Source organism: Archocentrus centrarchus, chromosome 15 (genome assembly GCF_007364275.1).
Source record: "Archocentrus centrarchus isolate MPI-CPG fArcCen1 chromosome 15, fArcCen1, whole genome shotgun sequence".
Taxonomy (NCBI): domain Eukaryota; kingdom Metazoa; phylum Chordata; class Actinopteri; order Cichliformes; family Cichlidae; genus Archocentrus; species Archocentrus centrarchus.
Genome location: NC_044360.1, coordinates 9945986 through 9969862, shown reverse-complemented (window position 1 = coordinate 9969862; position 23877 = coordinate 9945986). Strand labels below are relative to the sequence as shown.

Genomic DNA, 23877 nt, shown 5'->3' with positions numbered 1-23877 from the left:
CCAAGTTTAAAAAATTGAAAGATTAAAATAAGGAAAATATTAACTGCTAACATTAACTACATATAAGTTAACCATGGTACAATGTATTTTTTGTGGCCTAATGCAGTTACTATGTGCAGTCCATTATACATAGTTTCTCCATTAACACAGAAACAAATTAGCATGATTATTACAACTGCACAGAACAAACAGGCGATCACACCTTTACCTCCAAAATGACACTACGTAGTCTTACACACAAAGACTCAATCTGTGCCCTTGTTTCGCCGTCTTTGAAAAAAACATTATGGTGATGCTGAGCGCGAAGAGTCGATTCAAACAGGACTAAGGCAAGGAAAACTGCATGCACACACACGCACACACATAGTCAAAATACAAGTATGTATGTCCCGCAGGCTGCCATTTCTGGCTGTCATTCCATCTGAGCACTGAGGCAGAAGGACAGAGAGGGAGAGAGAGACAGGCGGGTGGAGAAGACAGGGTGCTGAAGGGTGGGGGTAGTGACACAATGAAGGCTCACAGGGAGACAGGAAGCAGACGGTGCAAATGAGGCTGAGGACTTTAATGAACTACGGCATAGTCAAAGCTGACAGTAAAGGGGAGGAAAGGAGAAGAGAGGGGAGGCCTAATTACCAACACATGTGTTCGCAGAGGTACACACAGCGTCAAAGAAACCAGCCTAATCTAATACCTCTAAAAGTACAGTAGTGGGGGAAAAAAAATGTAAATACCAATAATTCCACACATTTAACATACTACTTAAATTAGTAATGATGTCTTAACTAGACAGAGAGAGCAGGGTGGGGGAAAAAAAAACCCAAGGAACACCAAAGGAACATGGACAACAAAGACTCAACCTGTAAACACCCTGAAACACGGTGTTTACAAAGTGATCATATTCCACTCAAGAATATTTTGTCTGTGCTGGTGGTTTTCCACCACCATGACTCAGCCAGCAACTGATGCATAAAAGCCTTTCTACACCTGTCAAGTAAAAGCTATTGGGAACCAATCTGGTATTACAGCAGCCTACAAAAGCTAATGCAAACACACAAAGTATACCAGAAACTAGGTCAATTAATTATACTGTGGTCATTCACAGCAAGCGCAAAGACCCCTACTGTTTTTGATGCTACACAGCTATTCTCCATCACTGCGATCATCCTTGCTGTCCCAGTAATGAGGATGTCTTAGAAGCAAGTCAGGGTCAGCTGTGGGTTGGTCAGCGGGGGAGCGAGACCTTCACAGTAAACAACGGTCACTCCTTGAGGCCAGTTATCCTTTAATCAGCCATGTAATCATTATCATCCTGCAAGGGACGTTTCTGTCAAAATTGACACAGTTAGCCAGTCTTAAGTAAAAATAAACACACATTACTAATCCAGCAGCAAAACAGGTATGCCCAATCCCAAAACATGCGCAGGAAAGAGAATTAGAATTGTATGTTTGATAACCATGAGGAGTGGCAAAGAAAAAAAGCTCAATCAGTGTTGATTAAAAAAAAATATATAGCAACCAAGGGGATGACTACACAATTTCCACATCCAATAGGCTATTTGTTCCATTTGTGTTAGTAGGAAGGCTCCTTCCAGCACAAAATCATTTTCCTTAAAACAGGAATGGCAAAATAAAAACATGCAGAAATAAGTATACTTACTGATATACAACTGATGTAACTTGAAAGTATAGCCTGAATACTTCATAGCATCTCAGGCACAGAGTTAATGTTGCTTAATAATAATAATAACAATAATAATTAAGGAGGCAAAGTCAGGAAAGGGACACATGATGTTAAAACACTGATCAATATGGAGGGAGAGAATAAGAAAAGAGCAGTAAACAGGCCATGAGAATGAGACAGAAGTCTGAGAGAGAAGGGGGTCAGAAAATGCAGCTATTGCAGAGTGTAAATTTTGCATTTGACAAATGTAGATTCTATTTTAACATCTACTTTATCTTCTATTTCCAAGTCTTACTCAGCCACTGTCCAAAGAAACCAAAGTGAGACATAAGACCAGATGATTCTGGAGAGATGTTATCTCTGGAAAGCAGCAACCATATTTCAATAGCTAATGTTAAAATAACATCTTTCTGCTCTTCTACAGTTCACACACTTGCAAATGCCTTTATTCCACAAACCATATCAAGGCAAGGACAGACTATTTACACGTGTTGCATGTTCAAACAAAAATGTAATAATCACATTGGGTGATACAGGACATTCAGATAGCACCACGTCAAACAGAAATCCAAAATTCTTCTGTTTTGTGAAAAGCATGAATGCCAACAGCTGCAGCAAAAGAATGAACAAGAAGGTTATTATATCAAGATGTAAAATTTTGCTGCTCTGGAGGTGCTCAAAAGAAAAAACATCTGTCATGAAAATAATCAAGTGGACATTAACTTGCTAAACGCCTCACTTTCACCGTTTCTGTTCTTAATAGACAACAGACAATGTAACATTAGAGAAAAAAATATGGGCTATTATACCCAAAGTACAACCTTTGAAGTTTATGTGTGTATGAACTCAAAAGGTGCTGAGAAAAAAAAACCTTATACATAGACATTCATGTATCTCTTGTGGCTGTGGTCCCATTTCGAACCTCAAGTCAACAAACACACATGGAACTCAGTAGAGAGCGAGTGAGACAGAGTGAGGAGAGGCCGGTGGTTATTATGCTTGGACAGAGGTTCTGCGCTGTTATATTCTTAAGTTTGGACTGGGCCTGGTTACAGACACAACGTTGACCACAAAGCGTCTCTTTAATTGGACCAAAGTGTAACAGAGTCCAGATGGCTTTAATGGACAATATTCACTTGAGGACACATTCCTCTTAGCCTTACTCTACATCTGCGTCCTGCTTTCTTGCTCACACACATTATGCTCCTCAGTTTTTATTCTTCAAGATTCCTCATCACTGTTGTCCCACATTTTCATCTTCATTGTGTTTACTTTATTTCTGTACCAAGATCATAATGTCTTATTTATCATCATCATCAATTCCTGATCTTGGTGATTGTTATTACCTTTATTTTACCATTTCCACTTCTTCCTATAGACATACATACGTATGTACATACATAGTCTCTGGAGCTTGAAAAAAAGGCGACTGGACTTATTCAAGTTTCTTGAAGATTTTTCACCTCTCATCCGAAAGGCTTTTTCAGTTCGGTCTATGGGAAGAAGTGGAAACGAGTAACTAATCCATTTTTCATTTTTCAATATCTGTCTTCAAAATGGAAAAAATGGGAAAAACGAATGACCAAAAAGTACACTGACCCAAACCGAACATCATCTGGATCTGGTCCAGATTCTGGATTTGCAGGCTACACGAATTTAACATGTGAAACTCCATTTAAGCACATTTTTGACCAGCTGAAAAAAGACACATCCTCATTTGTTGCAGTAAGAAGAATATTACTACTGTCCATGATCGGGATATGATCCGGATATGCAAATATATGACACAACTTTTGACTCTATTAATACAATCACTCAATTCCTTTAACAGAACTTGGATTTTATCATAATTGAGTTGCACTTAATTCTTAAGGTTCTAAATATATTCCAGGTAGCTGAAGAGTTTGAAAATCTTTCCTTGGGCCATGCCTTGTTTCTTAATGAAGTAACTGAAAAACTATGTAAACCAAGGATTAGTCCTACCACAAATCCTAAACTTCTTAACAGGAGCATGTTTATTACAAATAGATAAGAATGTTGAATGAAAACAATCCAAGGCCAATTCACTATCTGGAATCAGAGTAACTGATACCTCCCGTCATCCCAATGACTACCCTTATCCTACTCTTTCATAATGACAGAGAGTACACACTGGCAGTGAAGTTGTATAAATGACACTCAAGGCTATTTCATGAACATCTTGTCAAAAAGTATATTTCAGTCCTGAAAGATCCCTGGGGGTTTCTCTAAGAGTGGGACCTATAACTGCAGCTCGTTTTTATTGAAATATAAAAATGTACTGTGAAATATTCATTATTATTAGCATATATTATTATTAGCATATATAATTACATATGGCAAGGTGAATAGCCTTGGTCTAGCCCAGCAGAGTGGTATTGTGGTACAAAGAGCATAACATAAAGCACACAGGTGGAACAAGACGCGACAGCTAAAGTTAACTTTAAAAGTAGGCAGCGCAAATGGAGTTCCTGTTAGTTGGTTGCAAATGTGTCTCTGATTTTATGCAGAATCATTTCAGAACCAATTCAGTTTGTTTGTTTCTGGTGCAACATTTTTACTACACAGACTCACAAATCCCTACCTACTTTGTAATTTTCCTTTTAGAAAAAGTACCATATCTTGCAAAACATCCAAAACATCTAAAGAGCCACAGTTTATAGTGTTCTGTTACTGTTTAAGATGCAAATCATTCAAACCCAATAAACATTCAACTGTGCCATGGAAGTCATCCATCGGGCATCTTCTAGAGGCGCTTATGCTTATAAAACATCAGTTGAGGACTATTCCATAATACACATGATCTTACCAATAGGAGACATCCAGGGGATGAAAATAATGCCTGGAGATGAGGTCAGCGAAGAAGGACTCAGTTTCCCGACATGCTGTCCCATTGCCAATGGCAATCCTATTACAGCTAATATGGACAAGATGAAGAGGAGAAAAGTGAGGATTAAGAAAGAAACCCTAAACTGCTGAAAAACTATAACTAGGTTTTGAGTACCCTTTAAATTTTAATAATATACAGTTCAGTGGACTTTGTAACACTGAGCAAGCACAAATATACACAATCTAAAAAGAAACACTATACTTAAACAGACTCTTTAGCAGTAATACCTGTATTTGAGCATAAGGTGGCGCAATTTCTCTGCTTCACTTTGCTGGTTTGAATTATGCAGGTATACAACATCAGTATGGAGAATCTGACCTTAGACGGAAAGAAAATGAGAGGGAGAGAGAATAAAGTGTTGCTGATGAGGAATTTTGATGACGAGAAGAGCTCAACAGACTAAGCTTATATGCCATCACCTCGTGTCTCTTCTCTATAAGATGTCTAATGAGACAGAAAGAGGCACATTTTCAAAATGGCAGGAGGCATTATAGAGGAGAAGATTATGTATTTTCAAATAAACTGACTCATCATTATTATAATTCACATTTGAATGAGTTTACACAACAATAAACATAGCTGAAACCACTCACTTTTACCGACTCAATTTGAAACTGGTGGAAGGGTGAGCCAGGACCCTGTGGCGGGCCCGATTTGGCCTTCAATTCAATTCAATTCAATTTTATTTATATAGCGCCAAATCACAACAAACTGTCGCCTCAAGGCACTTTGTATTGTGGGTAAAGACCCTACAATAATACAGAGAAAACCCAACAGTCAAAACGACCCCCTATGAGCAAGCACTTGGCGACAGTGGAAAGGAAAAACTCCCTTTTAACAGGAAGAAACCTCCAGCAGAACCAGGCTCAGGGAGGGGCAGTCATCTGCCGCGACCGGTTGGGCTGAGGGGAGAGAAAGACATGCTGTGGAAGAGAGCCAGAGATTAATATCAATTAATGATTAAATGCAGAGTGGAGTATAAACAAAGTAAATAAGGTGAATGAGAAACAGTGCATTATGTGAACCCCCCAGCAGACTAGGCCTATAGCAGCATAACTAAGGGATGGTTCAGGGTCACCTGATCCAGCCCTAACTATAAGCTTTATCATAAAGGAAAGTTTTAAGCCTAATCTTAAAAATAGAGAGGGTGTCTGTCTCCCGAATCCAAGCTGGAAGCTGGTTCCACAGAAGAGGGGCCTGAAAGCTGAAGGCTCTGCCTCCCATTCTACTCTTAAGTATCCTAGGAACCACAAGTAAGCCAGCAGTCTGAGAGCGAAGTGCTCTGTTGGGGTGATATGGTACTATGAGGTCTTTGAGATAAGATGGTGCCTGATTATTCAAGACCTTGTATGTGAGGAGAAGAATTTTAAATTCTATTCTAGATTTAACAGGGAGCCAATGAAGAGAAGCCAATATGGGAGAAATCTGCTCTCTCTTTCTAGTCCCTGTCAGTACTCTAGCTGCAGCATTTTGGATCAGCTGAAGGCTTTTCAGAAAGCTTTTAGGACAGCCTGATAATAATGAATTACAATAATCCAGCCTAGAAGTAATAAATGCATGAATGAGCTTTTCAGCATCACTCTGAGAAAGGATGTTTCTAATTTTAGAAATATTGCGCAAATGCAAAAAAGCGGTCCTACATATTTGTTTAATATGTGCATTGAAGGACATATCCTGGTCAAAAATGACTCCAAGATTTCTCACAGTGTTCCTGGAGGCCAAAGTAATGCCATCCAGAGTAAGTATCTGGTTAGACACCATGTTTCTAAGATTTGTGGGGCCGAGAACAAGAATTTCAGTTTTATCTGAATTTAGAAGCAGGAAATTAGAGGTCATCCAGGCCTTAATATCTTTAAGACATTCCTGCAGTTTAACTAATTGATGTGTGTCATCTGGCTTCATTGATAGGTAAAGCTGAGTATCATCTGCATAACAATGAAAATTGATGCAGTGCTTTCTAATAATACTGCCTAAGGGAAGCATGTATAATGTAAATAAAATTGGTCCTAGCACAGAACCCTGTGGAACTCCATAATTAACCTTAGTGTGTGAAGAAGACTCCCCATTTACATGAACAAATTGGAGTCTATGAGATAAATATGATTCAAACCACTGCAGTGCAGTACCTTTAATACCTATAGCAAGCTCTAATCTCTGTAATAAAATGTTATGGTCAACAGTATCAAAAGCTGCACTGAGGTCCAACAGGACAAGAACAGAGATGAGTCCACTGTCAGAGGCTCTAAGAAGATCATTGGTAACCTTCACTAATGCTGTTTCTGTACTGTGATGAATTCTGAAACCTGACTGAAACTCTTCAAACTCTTCAAATAAACCTTCGAAACCACAAGTTGAGTCCACGACTTTTCGTCTGTCAAAGCTGCCACAGAATGTCAGTCACTTCACTGATTTGTTATAAGGGAAGTTTAGATCTGAAGCTGTGAAATGACGTGAGCCAGGAGTCACAAACCTGTGACCACACCACACAGTATCTGATACTATTTAAGTGTGTCCGCATAACTTATAGCCACACAGTCGGTCATCCAGAATGTGAGGCAATCCCTTGCCAGCTTGAGGACTGAGACAAATTTTTAAAAAAATGATAAAATGGACACACACACACACACGACTCACAAAGTTCATGCCAACTTGTCTTCCTTTCGCATGCACACATACCTTGTTGGTAATAACAGATAGAGCCAAAATATTTGGTTTCATAACTGGCCCAATAACACTGAACAGGTGGTACTTCCATTATCAATAGCAAAAAGAATTAAGCACAAAAGGAATTAATACACTATACTGCCAAATGTATTTACTTGTCTGCTTGAAACACATATCAGTAACATCCTTAATCCACAGGGCTCGCAGTCTCTGCTCTAATTGATCCCAAAGGTGTTCTGTTGTGTTCAAGTCAGGACTCTGTGCAGGTCAGTCAAGTTCTTCCACACCAAACTCACTCATCCATGTCTTTATTCGAAACCCATTCCCTGAAGCTCTCTACGCACTGTTCTTGGGCTAATCTGAAGGCCACATGAAGTTTGGAGGTCTGTAGCAATTGACTGCTGAAAGTTGGCGACCTCTGCACACTATGCATCTCATTTTACGTGGCCTACCACTCTGTGGCTGAGTTGCTGTCGTTCCCATTTGCTTCCACTGTGTTATAATACCACTAACAGCTGACTGTGGAATATTTAGTAGTGAGGAAATTTCAAGACTGGACTTGCTGCACAGGTGGCATCCAATCACAGTACCACTCTTTTATACAGTTGTAACCGTGGAAGTGATGGGAACACCAGAATTCAATGATTTGGATTGGTGAGTGAACACTTTTGGCAATATATTGTATTATAGAAAGAAACAGAGATAAAAGAGAAGAAAATATAAATCTATTAGGCATAAATTTGAGTGAACAATTTAATTTGAAAAATGTGATAAAATACAGTTGATGAGAAACAATAATTTAAGTTTATACCTAATGAATGTATCAAAATATATTCACCAACTTCATTAAATAATGCCGTTGTAATAAACCTCCTTTGCACAACTGCCCTCCTGAGACTATACTACAATGTACAATGTTCTTTTTTTATTTGCTTGTTTGTTTTGTTTATTGTGTTTTTGTTTTTTTTTTAATACCAGTTAGTGGACAAACATTCCCAGGACCTAATGAGTCCATTTTTGTTTGTTAGTTTTATTTATTTAATCTGGTTGTGGAAAGGTCCTTCATAAAATCATCCTTTGTAAAATCTCATAATTTGTGCTGCATTTAACAGTACTTAAATGTCCATGTTTGCCTTTTTAATTAACACCAGTGTGTTTCCACATTGAGGTAATCATTTATCATCATATCTTAAGCAATAATTTTTATTTTTTTTTTTGTATTATTATTTGTGTATATAAGTGATAACTGACACTGATTCCAGCACACTTTTGTGTTTCCTTACCAGTAGGGGAGAGAACTGCCAGCTTACAGCCATGTCTGAAGCCAGGGTCCACCCCCATGATGACACAGCCTCTAACAGGACATACCAGAAGGCGCTGGCGGAGGTTGCGCACAAACATGACGACTGACTCCTTCTCCGCTGCAGTCGTCAGTTTAGTCCTAAAGAGAGAAAATGCCAGATAGATACAGAAAGATAGGGTAAAGAAGTGAATGAAGTCATCAACAAAGTAAGAAATTGAAAAGGTAAAAGAAATTAATAATAACAATAATAAACAGGGACATAGAATAGGGACAGGTATAAATGAATAAATCAATATTGAAGGAAAAAGAGCCTTAAAATACAGTTCACACTTACCTGTAACTCCTAGTGAGGAAAGGCAGAATAAGCCTTTTATAAGAGTCTTCCACTGCATTCCTAATGATTGCATGAAGTTCTTTTCTTGCAAATGTCTTTGGCCTCCACCTGCATTAAAGCAGTGGGGGGGTAAAAAAAGTGTGCTTTTTGCAAGTCATTTCTACTGCTTAACATATTTTGTCAAAGCATATGTGATTCTGCAAACTGACTATTGTGCTCTCACAGGACAGTGTTGCCAATGTCATCGTATGCCCATTCTGTACAGAACACTATATTTTAATCAAGCTGAAGTGTTCTCATGATTAAAGTAACATTTTGTTTCTGTGTTTACAAGATGACTCAGAACACATTTCAAAACGTTAATTTCTAATTGATATTCTACTTTACACACAGCACTTATAAACCGATACAGAATTTTTTCCAACTGATCATTTAAATAGCTATTTAAGTGTGACAAAACAGAAGCACAAATTACTGTCTGACCTAGAAAAGTGCTCTCACTCTCGCTTCTTAAAACTGCTCTTTGTGGTAAAGAAAAGAAAATATTCCAAATTATGAGTTTTGGCTTTCCTTTTGCAATTATTTCTCAAGGTAAAATCTAATTGAAAGAAATCTAAAGCGTAAGTCATAAATAATAGACCGTGTTAAAGTTTGGATCCTTCATATTTTTCTTGTTGAAAAGCAATAAAATGTTAAGTATTTCTCCACTAATTAGGTGGCAATTCACACCAAAAGGCTTTAATCATCTGTTCTTAATATCCAGTCATTTTTTAGTACATATACTGTCAACTTCAGCTACCGGCATGGCCACAGACAAAAACAACCACTGTACATAAAGCACTGGTATGTCTCATACTTCAGGTCTGTGTCTTTTGTACCAGCGTCATTAAGTAAAATGCAAATACCACAGTTAATAACAATTTTAATCTCACATCATATGATTATGGCAGACACAAGTGTAGCAGTGTTTGTGTACTCCTGTGTGTCTGACCTGTTGTTGATGCACCACCTAGTGAAGTCTCTCTTCACCCCGTCGGGAATGTTCACCTTCACTGTCAAAATCTTGAGACTCTCCCCTCGGTTAATAGCCAGCGTCTGCACACATATGCATGCATGAATGAAATGCACACATTTCCACCAGTTACTGCACTGTATATCCAGCACAGACAGTTGAACAAGACTCAGTGTTATCTCCAAAACTCCCACACACTGAAATCATAAATATTCTGAGTAATTTATGCTCCTATATGTGACGTACTTCATTTTGCTTTAAATTTAAACTACGGTAAATAGGAGGGGGTGGGAGAAATATTTTCAAAAATATATCTCAGTTGCTTTATATATAGGTACATAAATGCATGCTTTACGCACACACAAGAAAAAAGAAAATCTTGGGACTCTCCACACACATGCATTAAAAGTGATGAGCCTGGGAGTATATCCCGTGGCCAGGCCTGTTGTGCTCTGTGCTGGTTCCCCCCTCAGAGCAACTGTTACATGCTGTTAAGCAAACAGTAGTAAGTGTCTGACCTTTTCAGTGGGGAACCTTTAGCCTGCCACAGAACAGGGCCAAGAAACAAGACGTCAATCTGGAGCCCAAGCGGAAGAAGCAAGCTGACAAATGCCACCACCATGCCACCATCAGCACTGAGACCGCAAGGCCTCCCCCCGCACCCACACATGGTGCCACAACCATTACCACTCAGCAGCACCCTCGGAAGGGATGCGCTCATATTCAACACATACACACACACACAAATAAAAAATATAATGGCACGGCAGAGACACAGATTAATGCAGCAAGTTTCCTTGAATAATGATGAAAGTTAGATTTCTCCTCTGTTGGCATGTTTCCGCCCAGGGCTGCCTGACTATGAAGAGATTTCTCAAAGAATCTTCATCAAAGAACTAAAGTTTAGGAGGTAGTCAAAGAAAGCAGGCAAAACACTTCTTTCTGAATTATCTGAAGACTTAGGAAAGCCCATGAGTGAAATTAAAGTAGTAAATACAAAACAAAGCCTCGTTAAATCTATGCTCTTGGGGTTTAATCACTTTGGGTAATTAAGAATGACATGACCTATCTAACAGTGTGTGTATCATCAACTTGAAATAAGAAAATAATAATAAATAATAAATAAATAATAATAATAATGTTTTCAGAAAAATCAAGAATCAAAAATTCATAATACTTTAAGCATACTTTAAACGGAAGCCACACACATAAATGTAATGGTTTAGCTATACACACAGCAATGGTATAAATACAGTATAATTTTATTAATATCACTTATTAAAGAAATTCTCCATAGTTTAGTGGTTTACACATTTGCCAAGCAAGCAAAAGCTCCCTGGTTCAATTCCAGGAAGAGATGCAAATCCCTTTGGAGAACAACTAAGGACTGAACTGCGAATGATTAATACTCAGCTTTGGCCATTAAAATATTTGATATCATATACATTATATTAATGACTCCTTAATTTAGTGGTTTTTACATTTGCTCATCAAGCAAACAATTCCTGGTTCAATTGCAGGAGGAGACACAAATCCCTGTGGGGTTTGCAGGAAGGGCATCTGGTTTAAAAATCAAAGCTACCTGCTGTGGAAACACCTTGTGAATAAGGGAGCAGCTAAAAGTAGCTTGGGGCGAGGGAAGTTCTTGGTTGTTGCTATACATTCCAAATGCAGCTATGACACCAACAAAATTAAGGTAGTTGACTTTATCCAACAGCAATTTCTGTTCACGGTCATTTTTTTCCTCTATAGCAGATGACTGTCCTCAGTGATGATAAACAAGTGTCTGTACTTCTCTCAGTTTCTATCTGACTTGGGTCACTGGTGGGACACACAGGGTGATCTGGAAGGAGGGGTGATGTGAGACAGAGTGAGAACTCTGTTTGTGTTTTAGATGGGCCCAGAGTGACAGGTAGCCAAGTACTGGCCAAACCCTGACAGGACCAGACAGACCATCTCTTCTAGATGCCCCTTTTTTCCTTCCACCAGCCCCCAAGGGAGGGCAGTCAGCCAACAACTATACTCTGTCTGTCTCCTTCTCTCTCTCACCCTTTCTTTAGAGGAATACTGTCATCAACACATCTATCCATCCGACATATCAAGGATAAACAAACAGACACACACACTGGCACACACATATTCAGAGCCAACTTGCACATTTTCTGACCTCGCTGACACATAAGGGACACATTGTATATGAGTGATGAATGTGGTTGTATAACAGCTGAACAAAGCTGTCAGTAGAACGCCCTGGATTCCTGTAAAAGTTAAGCCTTTGTCACAGTAGGCCAAAGGGATTAAAAACACAAAACTGAGAATATTCAGGATAAACGATAACCAGCAAAGTGTAAAGAATTAAAACAAAACAGCATCTGTACAATTTGATTTCAGTTAAAGATAAGCTCTGTAAGGAACACAGGCATGAAAGTTTCCTGTTCTCACTGTTGCACACAGCACATCTGTGTCAGACATGTTCTCACTACTGGTAAAACTCCGCCTGGTTTAGGTAAGGGAACTGATTGAATACATTGGGTACGGAGCACACAGGGGAAAGCAGACCTGACATTCGCTCACCGGCAGTTAATGTTCCAGAAAATTGATTCTTCAATTACACAGATTTTGTACTACAGAGCTGGCAGGATAAAGACCATTAAATGTCTGATCTTTTAGTTCTCTTGGCAGTAAGTATTCTCACTTACAGAGCCCTGCCAGGTAATATAAAGAAAGGTTCATGGCTGTGATGTTGTGAAAACAGCTTTAATCATATCCAAAAACCAGAACCAGAGACAGTATCAAGCAGCAATTGCTGCTTGGAGCTTTGAAATTTTGCTTTACTAAAATTTTAATTTATAATTCTAAAATTGTATTATCTCAGTTTTCAATCAGTATAATTAAGAGTATAAAAATGACTTAAATCCCATATTAAAACAGCTCTAACCCCTCTAGAAATGTGTATTTGTGGTTTTTCTTAAGCTGGAAAAAGCATCTGTTGTCAATGTGGTTGATGTGATAACTGCAGTATTTGATGTAAATTCTCTGGAAAGTTTACCATATTTTATGTTTGACCAATGAATTCTATATTTGATTCAATATACCATAACAAGAAGTACAAAGTCATCATATTGTCAAAGAGTCCCTTGAGTATTAAAACCGTTACATTAACGCAAACACACATACAGATACAAACACACACACACAAAATGTGCCAATACAAATAAATGTTTTTCTCCACCTGTCCATCAAACTGAAGTGTTTAATTGCTAAAGCAGTTCCATTTACCCAAGCTTCTCTGCTGGCAAGCCCCAGACTGGAGCGCTAAACTCCATTTGATCACAGTGCAAATCGCATTAAAAAAAAAAAAGCCCCCCTGCATGTTTAACAAATCTTCCCTGGCATACTCACGAGTGTACTGGCTGCTAATAGCTATAAGGTAAATGCGTACCCTTCAAAAGCCTCAAATCATGTTTGTCAGAATTCAATCAGAGCTAAGGAGTGCTTTAGGACGTACTCAATATGAGCAATTTAAGTACTGTGAAAAAAGTCTTGTCACCCCTCATTTCTTTATATTTTGCTTCCAAGGAGCCAGACTTCCTTGTAATTTTTAAAATGGTCTCAAGCAATTGTTCTTCAGGCTTTCTGAAGGTCTTTCAAAGTTTTTTTTTTTTTTGGCTGCTTTTTTGCTCATTTTCACTCCAGTCCTCATACTTGACCATTTTTAGATAAATGTTATTGTTGTTTCTTAAGCCACGTAACACAGACCTGTGAATCCTTCAAGCATAAAAAAGTGCCTAAATCAAGGGACGAACCAGAGCGTCTACACATAACAGACAACTTAGAACCTCTTTTGTTACAAGCAGCCTGTTCCAAAAACTAGTTGTTCCCATTCCTTTAGCTTAATCTTCAAATGGCAAAGATAACACAGTGTGACAGACATAACAATAATATTTTTGTACCAACAAGGTGATTCTCAAAGAGCTATTAGCCAAAAACTTGATATAGTTCTCAGCATGGTGTGCAGAGTATCCTTAAAATAAAAAAAAAAAAAAAACTAAGAAGCTGGACAAGTGGAGAACAAAAGAAGAGGCAGACCTTAGAAAAAACTACCTACAGCAGATGAGAAGTATCTAAAAGTCATGTTCTTAAGAAATAGGGGAGAAAATGCAGCAAAGGTCGGACAGATGCATCTGAATCTTCAGTTGATCCATCAACTGTTTGTTGAAGCCACATCAGTAATGGTCTCAGTGGAGGGGTGTCGAGAAGTCATTCTTAAGGAAAGAGGTACGTCAAACAAGAACTGGTCTGAAAATCAATTCTAAAAGTGTCACGAAAGAAAAAGCAGCCAACATCCAAATAAGAGCTTTGGAATGTCGTTCAAGAAGGCTCGAGAACTATATCTGAAGACTACTTAAAGAAATTACAAGAGGGCTGCCCAAGAGAGTTCAGACTGGGTTGAAGAATATATTGACTTTCAAGCTTATTAAAATTGCACAAACTCTGTTTGTGCCTTATATACTATATTTCCAATTATGTTTGCACATTTCAAGAAATCACCACCTATTTCCCATTTTACTAGCAAGACATGAAAAAATGTGGAGTAGCTGAAGAGACATAAGAGCATAAAAAAATTTTTTTTGTGCCTAAAATCATTAGCTGATTAACCAGGCAACAGAAAATCAGTATTACTCACCTGCTCCTATAATCGGCTAATATTTTCAGTTAATTTCAAATAAAATATGCCAAATGCCAAACTAAAAGGTTTCCACTTCTATAGTTTGGAAATGCACAGCTTTTCTTCACTTTACGTGGCCATTAAAAAAAAGAAAGAAAAAAAACAAACAAAAAAAAAAAACTCAATTAAATGATGGTTGTTCAGACAATACTAGAAATACCATCCACCATATCTGGCAATATGGATTAAGTATTAAACTTGCAGTAGTAGTTGCAGGCCCAGACATTTTAATCACAAAAAGCACTTTAAGCAGACAGTGAACACTCAACGTTCAGCTTTTATCCTTCACTAGTCTTTCCCTTAATGTATTTGCCTTTGATGGTGAATTAAAAAGTACCAATCCCAAAAACTGAGAATGTTTTTTATGTGTTACTTTATGCATTTGGTAAATTGAAATCCTGAAAATGTACTTTCCTTGCTACTTAATTTTGTTTTCCACCACAGGAGATATTTGCCATCTAAACTTCTGTCTTTCACTAGAAGAACAGCACTAACAATCCACCAGAGCAGGGGCTTAGTAAAAATGTGCTAAAGCAAACGGGCAAGTGCGTTTACACACATGCCTCCTGTCAAAACACATCTCCCACCTGGTCCCCATAACTGCCAACTTGACGGCTAGAAAAGGTTCACATTAGCCGGAATCTGACAGCTTGGAGGGTCACAGCAGCCTGTGGATTAACGCTTCGTGACAAAGGCAAGTCGTCAAATTAAAGGCCTTGCATAGAAAGGGGAGAAGAGGGGAAAAGGGGAGGTGAGGAGTGGATTGGAGGGCTGAGATTTAGTCAGAAAAAGACAGAGGCAGAGTAGAGCAGAGCAGGAGAGCTAAGTGACGGACGCACCTCAGCACCGCTCATCTGTTCATGCTCTGCCTTCCCTTACTGCCCCCACTCCCTCTTCCCGTCCTTTCGTCCGCCTGTGGGCCCAGCAGCAGTAGCTGTCACTACAGGAGAGCACCTGTCAATCAAAGCTCCCTAATCCAATGGCATGTCGGCAGGGGACATGTCACATATGTTAAGAAGAGAAAATGAGGGGACTTGCAGGGTGTGCTTGTGTGTGAGCAAGTGTGTGTATGCATGTGCGTATGTGATTAAATGACTGTAGGGCAGAGAGCGGTTGCCAGAGAGTGTGGTGTGGCAGAGACAGAGGATGATGGAAGCTGTGGTGACACATGAGGCCCGGCCCCAACTCTGAGTAACCCACCAGTCACTAGAGGGATGGGGGGGGGGGACAGGATGCAGGAGGGCTAAATATGAAGGCACAGACAAAGCTAACTGCGACTGACATGGCTAGCATTCAGAAGTGGCACACATTAAGCAGACAGAAATGACATGAGCAGATGGTGTGCATTTGTTCATGTTTATGTGCATGTGTGTGTATTTGAGTTCTAGGGGAGTCAAAACACACTCCACAGCTGTAAATGACCTTTATTACGGTCAAGCACACTTTACTAATTTGTTCCTTTTCAAGTTAATTTGTTTCACATGTATTTTCTGTCATGGTTGGGTTATTATTTGTCTCTTATTTCTTGTCAGATCTATCATGAAGACAAGTAAGGTGTTAAGAGTCTCTGTGGGAGTCTCAGCACACTACACACCTTATAAATACATTTTTATTTTAGCACCTGGCTCATATAAACACAAAGTATTCCAATACTTTGTTTTATAATATCTGTAATATTTATAATATGTGTAATAGATTTTTAGAGTTTGAAAAGTGTGTGTATGTAGTTTCTATGTAGAATTTTTTTTTTTAGCAAAATGCACTGCAAATCTGTCTAAAGGACCGTGATATTAGCTTTCGCTGATTACATTAAACTTGCTAGGCTATGAAAAATATGAAAGTGAGTATGTTCTGAAGTGAATCTGAGATATAAATTGAAGCATTCTTAAACAGAGTAGAGATATATCTAGAATAGAATAGAATACAGCTGTGTACATTCCACCCGATGCTAATGTTAACATGGCGCTCTCTCCTGCTGAACACCATTAATGAACAGCAGCGGGCCTCACCCACCCCACTATATATAACAGGCCTCCTTTAAGTTAACAGTAAACCTGTAACTCCCAGTGAGAGACTGTAAAGGTGATACACCAACCGCCTGTTTAAGGTCATGCCAAAGCAACAAAGTGCAGACTTTGACTAGGCCACTCCAAAATTGTATTTTTTTCTGTGCCATTCAGAGGTGGACTAACTGGTGTATTTCAGATCATTATCTTGCTGCAAAACCCAAGGGAGTTTGAGCTTACGGGCACAAACTGATGGCAGGACATTCTCCTTCAGGATTTTGTACCAAGAATTTTAAGCAATCTTGCAGACAATTGTCAGAAGGATAATCTACCTACCTGATGGGGTTGGATGCGCTGGATGTTGCAGGTAAAGTCAAAGTAGAGGTGGAACTTGTCAATGTCCTTGTTTTTTTTGTGCTCAGCACCTGGCTTTGATTTTTGGCCTTGGGCAGATTTCTCTTCCTTTTCTTTTAATGCTGACTTCGACACAGAAGACTGTATGGTTACAAAACTGTTCTCGCATCTGGCACAGAAAAACAAAGACATACAATGTTAATAATTCATGTAGATAGAAAAAAAAATTGATCTCATGTGTATGTAGACAGATTCCTACAATGTCTTCACGTAGGTGAGTGTCTCAGGGTCTTTGGATATCATATCAGCCAATATATGCTCCACACCTGTGGCCACGTCATCCACTGATGAAAGACCTGCCACACACAGACACACATCAGTAATGTACTTTCAAATTATCTATAAATCTGTAAGAGCAAAAGTCATCTCAACAATGTATTATAACACAGTTTGTAATGTGATTGCAAAAATGTCATAATCTGAACTTCCCTAATTCAAAGAAAACTAAAAGGCCCAAAAATTTGACGAGAATAAATGACTACACCAAATATCTCTTTATGAGTCTAAACAAAAGATCAAGAAAAATTCATCAGGTTTACAGGGGGGTTTTGGTCCAAGAATTATTCAGTGCTATAGTTAATGTAATTGTATATACTATATGCACATGTTTATCATACCTTCAGCACCAGGTTTTACCCATGCCCTTAAATCTAGAGTGTGTGGCGTGTTAATCAGTGCAGAGGCGGCCTCCTCAAGGCCAAGTGCTTTGGCTCTACGAGCTTTCGTCAGCTTGCTGCCTTTCTTATAGGGAGAGTACTGCAGGCAAAAACACAAAAACACTGGACTGAGCTGGTCATTCAGGAGTAGTGAGAGCCTGTTTGATATGTGGACTGCCACGAATGAGCTAATCTAATTACACCAAAATGATAGATAATACTTTGGAATAAAAATTTGATTCTGACCACATGATCCAATTCATCAGCTGATCGGCAGCTCCTGAGGTTTCGTTCCAGCTCAGCTGTCAAAACCCCGTCCTTTTTCAGGGCTTGAATCACAGACTGAGTCTTCTTAGCCAGAGAGCTGAAGCCCAAATATACACAAAGAAACACAGATTATCCACTGTGCAGGACAAACACACAAAAATGAGACAAATAAAAAACAGCCAAACTGTTTCAGGCCTCAAAACCTGACATATAGCACCATCTAGCTGCCATACTCAGTAAAGTCAGCTCATTTGGTTTCACATTAATAATTGAATTTTTTTACTGAGCATATTAGTGGTGTAAATTGTATAAGATTATGTTTTTTTTTTGTTTAAGTTAATGCGTTACATTTGCCTACCATAACTCCTCATACACCATATGGACATCTCGAACAGCATCAGCATCCATGTGGTTAATCATCTCTTTCCGGTAGCGCACCATGAACGGCACAGTGTTCTCCTCACGAAGCAACGTAACAATGTTTGCACAAACCCACTGCTCCACACATGTCAAGTGGGACAGCACCTGAATGGAATCACACACACAGATATTACAACTCTACAACTACTGTACATGCATGTATATACACAGTTAAGCAAGTAAGCAGAAAGATACAATGTATTGACCTTTCAACATAAAACATTTTATCATATTTAATATACAGAATTCAGGATCTTTTGGCACATGTACATTATCTCTGCACAGATTTGTAAACATGTGAGTACTTGTATTCTCTTGATTCTCTAACATTATGAAGCGCATTGCATTGCTAATCATTGTTGGTGGCAAGTGATTCTACTCAACAACACAAATATATAAATGTACAGTTTCCCCATATGGGTAGCTGCTTGAGTTAGGGTATTTTAAGTGTGAACAGAGAAAAACAATAGTATTCACTCTAATTCTTTGCATCCACTTGGAGTTTAAAATGTAAAAAGCAGCTAGGACTTTCTTTTTAAGAGCAGTCTCCAACCAGTAGCTTATCACCAAAACTGCTTATGTGATTTGCTGTCACATGGGCTAATTTGTTCTCAGGATTATGCAAATGAAGATAGAAATATGTTGCTTTCTGCCAGCAGCTTGTGATGATCACATTCACACTGTCCATGTATCAGAGCATTTAGTTTCTGTCTATACTGAGGTGCATTTACCACCTTACAGCCCCCGACAAAAAAAAAAAAAACACTTTCCCAGAAAAAAAAAAAATACCTCTATCAAGTCCCAGTTCATATTGAGATCATTCCTCAAAGACTGTGCCTCAGATGGTGGTAAAGTAGTCGGTTGTCCCTTCCAGGAAGCACTGGTCTTTTGTTTCTTTAGACAGGGCTTGTCAAAAGTAAAATCTTCCTCCTCTACTTCCTCCTTCTTAACTCCAAGCCCAGCACGTGATGACCCCTCACCTGCCCGTCTGTCTGACTGATGGGCTTCTGACACAATAAATGACAGCCTCTACAAAAAACAGAGTGAAAGGAAAAATAAAAAATAAAAATGCTAACAGCAGACATTCAGAAAATAGACCTTTTCTGCAGAGAACATCAATCAGACCAACGAAAATAATGGTGTCATACATTTTCCAGTTTTATAAGTTCTTATTACAAATCAGTTTTAGTTTTCTGCAATTAATGCTTCATAAAACAAGACTTCACTTATAATTACAGCAAATATATTCCATTTTCTTTCACATCTTGTAGTTTTTCTGTAAGTTTTAATGACATTAGAAAAATTGAAAATCAGCCTTACCTCTTCCTTCATTCTGACGCTTGTCCCACTCTCTTCAGCTGCCCTCTCTTCCACTGGAAAGTCAGTTTGAGTTCCTTCTGTGTCTTCTCTAAAGTCACCATCCACTTCTTTCCTCTTCATTCCAGCTAAACCCGATGCCTGAGAATCCTTCAGACTTTTAGCAGCCTGTGTTTTTCGTCCCGCTGTAGATTTACGTGGAGCCCTTAGCTTTGGTTCTTTAGGCAGTTTGGGAGCTTTAGGTTCTTTGGGTGCTTTCGCCTCTTTTGGTTTAGTAGTTTTCTTGGCAACTGCTTTCTTCTCACCAGTTGCTCTGGCAGTTTTACTGGGGGCTTTTGGCTTTGGCTCTGGTGGCCTCCATTCCTCAGGATCCTCATCAGTACTCAGTGTCTGGGAAAAAGATCTGATGGTGGAGTAAAGACAAAGTTGCAAATCTGTAAATTCTAATACTAAAACCAAACCTGTCTGCTCTGAATAATGTTTTCATGTTTTATACAGGTAAATAAAGAATAAAATAAAGAGTCTTATTTGTATAGTCTAACAAGTAACATGCAGGTAACCTGGACAATTACTGACATACCTAACATAGCTAATATTGATTCCAGTAACAGTTAACCTGTAATGCTCTGTTCTCAGGCCTGACAAAGAAATCCTTAAATTTCAAATAATCCATAATACAGCACAATATATTTTTACCAAAGATAAAATAGAGAGTGTATAACTTTTAAAGGTGATTCATTTTATAATTTATTTCCTTTATTGTCATTGTAATGTGGGGGGAAAACAGATCTAGGAATTCTACTCCTTTCTTCCTCTGCTTGTCCACCACTACTACGTCCAGTCCCACGGGATCTTAGTTCGGTCATTCTCACCCACTCATAGCCCATTTTGACTTCCGGACTTCCAGGTCATATGTTCCTGTATACTATGCCAGCCACTTGGTTATGGCGTCCCATGTATGCACTGCCTTCTAGCATACATAACTAATGTTATGTTCTGGAGCATGTTATGTTATGTTCAGGGGCATCTCTGCACAGCCTGCACGTGGACTCCTGTCTTGTGTGGTACACCTCATGATTAGTGCCTCTGTGCTGTCCTTCAGCCAAGCTTTGTCCAGCCATTGAGGGATTTTTCGACATCAGCCAGTTCTTTTATCGGCTGATGGTACATGCCGTGAAGGGGTCTCTCCTTCCATGATGGCTCCTGTTCTTTATTGGTTTCTGCTGCCTGAGATATTTACTAGGCACGTTATCATTTATGGTCATTTTCGGTCCCTTAAAACAAATACAACGCTACTGAATAGGTGAAATGAACGAATGAGTGAAAATCACTTACAAGTCGGAGTCCACAACTTTGCAGTTTACAGCGTTGGCAGTTGATGCTCGGGGTCTTCGCATCATCTGTTAGAGAAGGTGTTATGATAGCAAGCGTCACATCACATTGAACTGTAAGAGTTTGCTAGCTACCCTCATCAGCGTTTGGTTGGCTAGCTAGCTATTTCAAATTTGGCGCTGCACAATGAAGCCAGCAAAGTTAGCAGTTTAAATGGCACAGTTACAAAGCATTTTTATTCATGACACTATTTCCCCGCACGACATAAAGCGTAGTTAGCTATTTTACCTTTATACTGTTGAAAATTGTGATTATTCCACTGCAATCGCACTTTGTGAAGTTGCGCGGCTGCTTCCTGCAACAGAATGGACTGAGCCAATCACAGCAGCCAAGTCTTAAAGGCCAAGAGTCTCTTCGTTGTATTTGTCTATGGCGCACACTGCCACCTACTGTGCAGGAGTGTATATAGATCAGTAAAATATCCTTCTTTAATGAATGTAACAAAGTACATTCTGAAAACGTTCACATTTTCACATTTAATAACCCATATGCTTCAGCAAGATGAGGAATAGCCTGCAATATTCATTATCTTGTTGGAAAAAAAAAAAAACGTAATACATTTTAACAATAGTATGTCTGCATTCACCCATCATATCCTCCTAAGAGTAAGATCTGATGGGTGAATGCAGTGCTTGGTGTAGCGATCTCAGACTCACCCGAGTGTGCACAATTTATGCACTTTGAGTCCTACTGTCAAGAGGACATTCTGGACTTTCTAGTGATGCCACATTTCTGGGGGTTTGACTAAAAGACAACATGAAATTTCTTTTAAATAGCAGCTTCCACATCTTATGACAGCAAAGACAGTTAAGTGATTTTTTTTTTTCAGATTTTATTTTTCTATTGCTAAAAAAAAATCAAATTGTTTCTTCAATATGAGATTGCCAACTACAATTTAGTAGGATTTCAGAAATGTAATGTAATTTTAACCCTTTCAAAGATGCAAGCTCAGCTTTTGAGGAGCCTGAGCAGGGACAAGGTGACAACACCATTATGGATAAAAAGCAATGTGTAACATAGGGCTCTGAATTTTTTTTGGCATTACAATATGTAGAAGGGGAAATAAGAACCATTTTAGTTGAATTCACAAACACATGCATAAATGTAGAGTACGTAATTAGCTAAAGGTCAGATTTTTAAAAAAAACTTTTTTTGCTTATTGATTTATATAGTAATAGACTGCTAAGTTCACTACATCCATATATCTTATCTGTGGTTTTCCCATTTTCCTCCTGCCTGGCAGCTTCATCTTCAACACTCTTTGCCCAGTATATCCACTATCCCTCCTCTGCACATGTCCAGATCATCTCACCCTTGCCTCTCCAACATTGTCTCCAAAGCACTCAACCTGAGCTGTCCCTCGAATATACTCATTTCTAATCTTGTCCATCCTGATCATTCGCAGTGAAAATTGTAACATCTTCAACTCTGCCACCTTCATAGCACCAACTACTGTATAGTGCAGTAAAACCACACTACAGACAGACCATGTGTTTCTATTTGTTTTCAGCTGAGTGGTGGTTTCACTACTACCACTGACAGCGTGTGACTGATCTCACTCTTTCAAACATATATGATAAAAAGTTTGAACTGACTTGATTGAAATCACAAATCCAGTGTTAAACAGTATTAAGGTAATTGAGAGATGTGTAATTCTGAGTGACAACAGCACAAACCTGTCATGGCATGTGTGTGGCAGGCAGGATTGGACCCCAGGATGCAGACTCACAAAACAGGACTTAAAGGAGGTTTTATTGGGAAAATAGAACAGGAACCAGAACACAGCTAGGCAGGGGCTGGACAGATGCCAAAACTAAACTAAAGTCACTACAGAGAAGGGCCACACTACGAGTGAATACTGAAGACGACGCAGCAAGGAACAGATGAACACTGAGGGCTTAAATACACAGCAGGTAATCAGGGCAAGAGGAAACAGCAGGGAGCAACAGGTGAAGCAAATGAAACTAATAACAGGGGAAGCAAAACTAGACACAAAGCACAGGGAACACAAGACTGTCAAAATAATACAGGAAGTGACTAACCAAGGTGCACGCAGACTACATACAGGTCAGGGACAAGACATCATGACAAAACAGACAAGACCATGGAGCAGGGGAGACAGAGACAAAGGGAACAAGATCATCAAAACACACTGGGAATAAAACACTCAGGGAAAATAAACTAAACACAAAACGCTGGGCAGACGGCCCAGGACCATGACAAAACCTTTTTCCTGAGTTGCGATAGATTCAAATGAGAAATGCATCAACGCAATAGCAAAACATCTTCAGTAATGAAGTATGTTTAGGAACATGAGAAAGGCTCATTTGGGTGGGGAAATGCCTTCCTCATTTTAGAAATGCATTAAGAGTGGTGAGAGTGATGTTTCTGATGTAAGAAAGCAATCTAGAAAAACTGTGAAAAAAAAAAAAAAAGCCCCAGAATCACAACCTGTTGCTGTGTTTAGCCACAAATACGTATCAATTTCTCATTTGCGTACTTCTTGTACTGTCAGTTCTATACTCTGCACTGCTCCCTCTGTTCCCTTTGCTGCTCTACAACACCCTACTCCTCTTCTTGTTCCTCTTCCTTGGCCAGGCTTTATTTCCTGTAAAATATTCATCTGAGCTGGCTCCTCCATGTTCGTAAACTATTGTGGTGAAATTCTATAGTTGGTTTGGTTCAATTCTCAGATGGCTGTTGAAGTTTTCATTACAGTATATGAACTCATTCAAAAGACTTTGTTACTTGTGTACATGAGAAATCTTTGACAG

At 38.9% G+C, this 23877-nt stretch overlaps 1 protein-coding gene across 1 annotated transcript in view; it reads right to left on the bottom strand.

The window, feature by feature from the left end:
- The window catches only part of srbd1 (S1 RNA binding domain 1), a 64871-nt gene extending 43428 nt beyond the window's left edge, over window positions 1-21443 (bottom strand). Inside the window, exons 1-14 of the mRNA XM_030747461.1 lie at window positions 21332-21443; window positions 21047-21111; window positions 19715-20114; window positions 19184-19423; window positions 18333-18499; window positions 17954-18071; window positions 17669-17807; window positions 17251-17347; window positions 16974-17160; window positions 9882-9985; window positions 8891-8998; window positions 8537-8694; window positions 4817-4907; window positions 4509-4616 (exon numbers count right to left, since the gene is read on the bottom strand). Of these exons, the coding sequence (XP_030603321.1) occupies window positions 4509-4616; window positions 4817-4907; window positions 8537-8694; window positions 8891-8998; window positions 9882-9985; window positions 16974-17160; window positions 17251-17347; window positions 17669-17807; window positions 17954-18071; window positions 18333-18499; window positions 19184-19423; window positions 19715-20114; window positions 21047-21111 (1982 nt within the window). The 5' untranslated portion in view covers window positions 21332-21443. The remainder of the gene's footprint in view (window positions 1-4508; window positions 4617-4816; window positions 4908-8536; window positions 8695-8890; window positions 8999-9881; window positions 9986-16973; window positions 17161-17250; window positions 17348-17668; window positions 17808-17953; window positions 18072-18332; window positions 18500-19183; window positions 19424-19714; window positions 20115-21046; window positions 21112-21331) is intronic.
- Between the last annotated feature and the right edge of the window lie 2434 nt (window positions 21444-23877).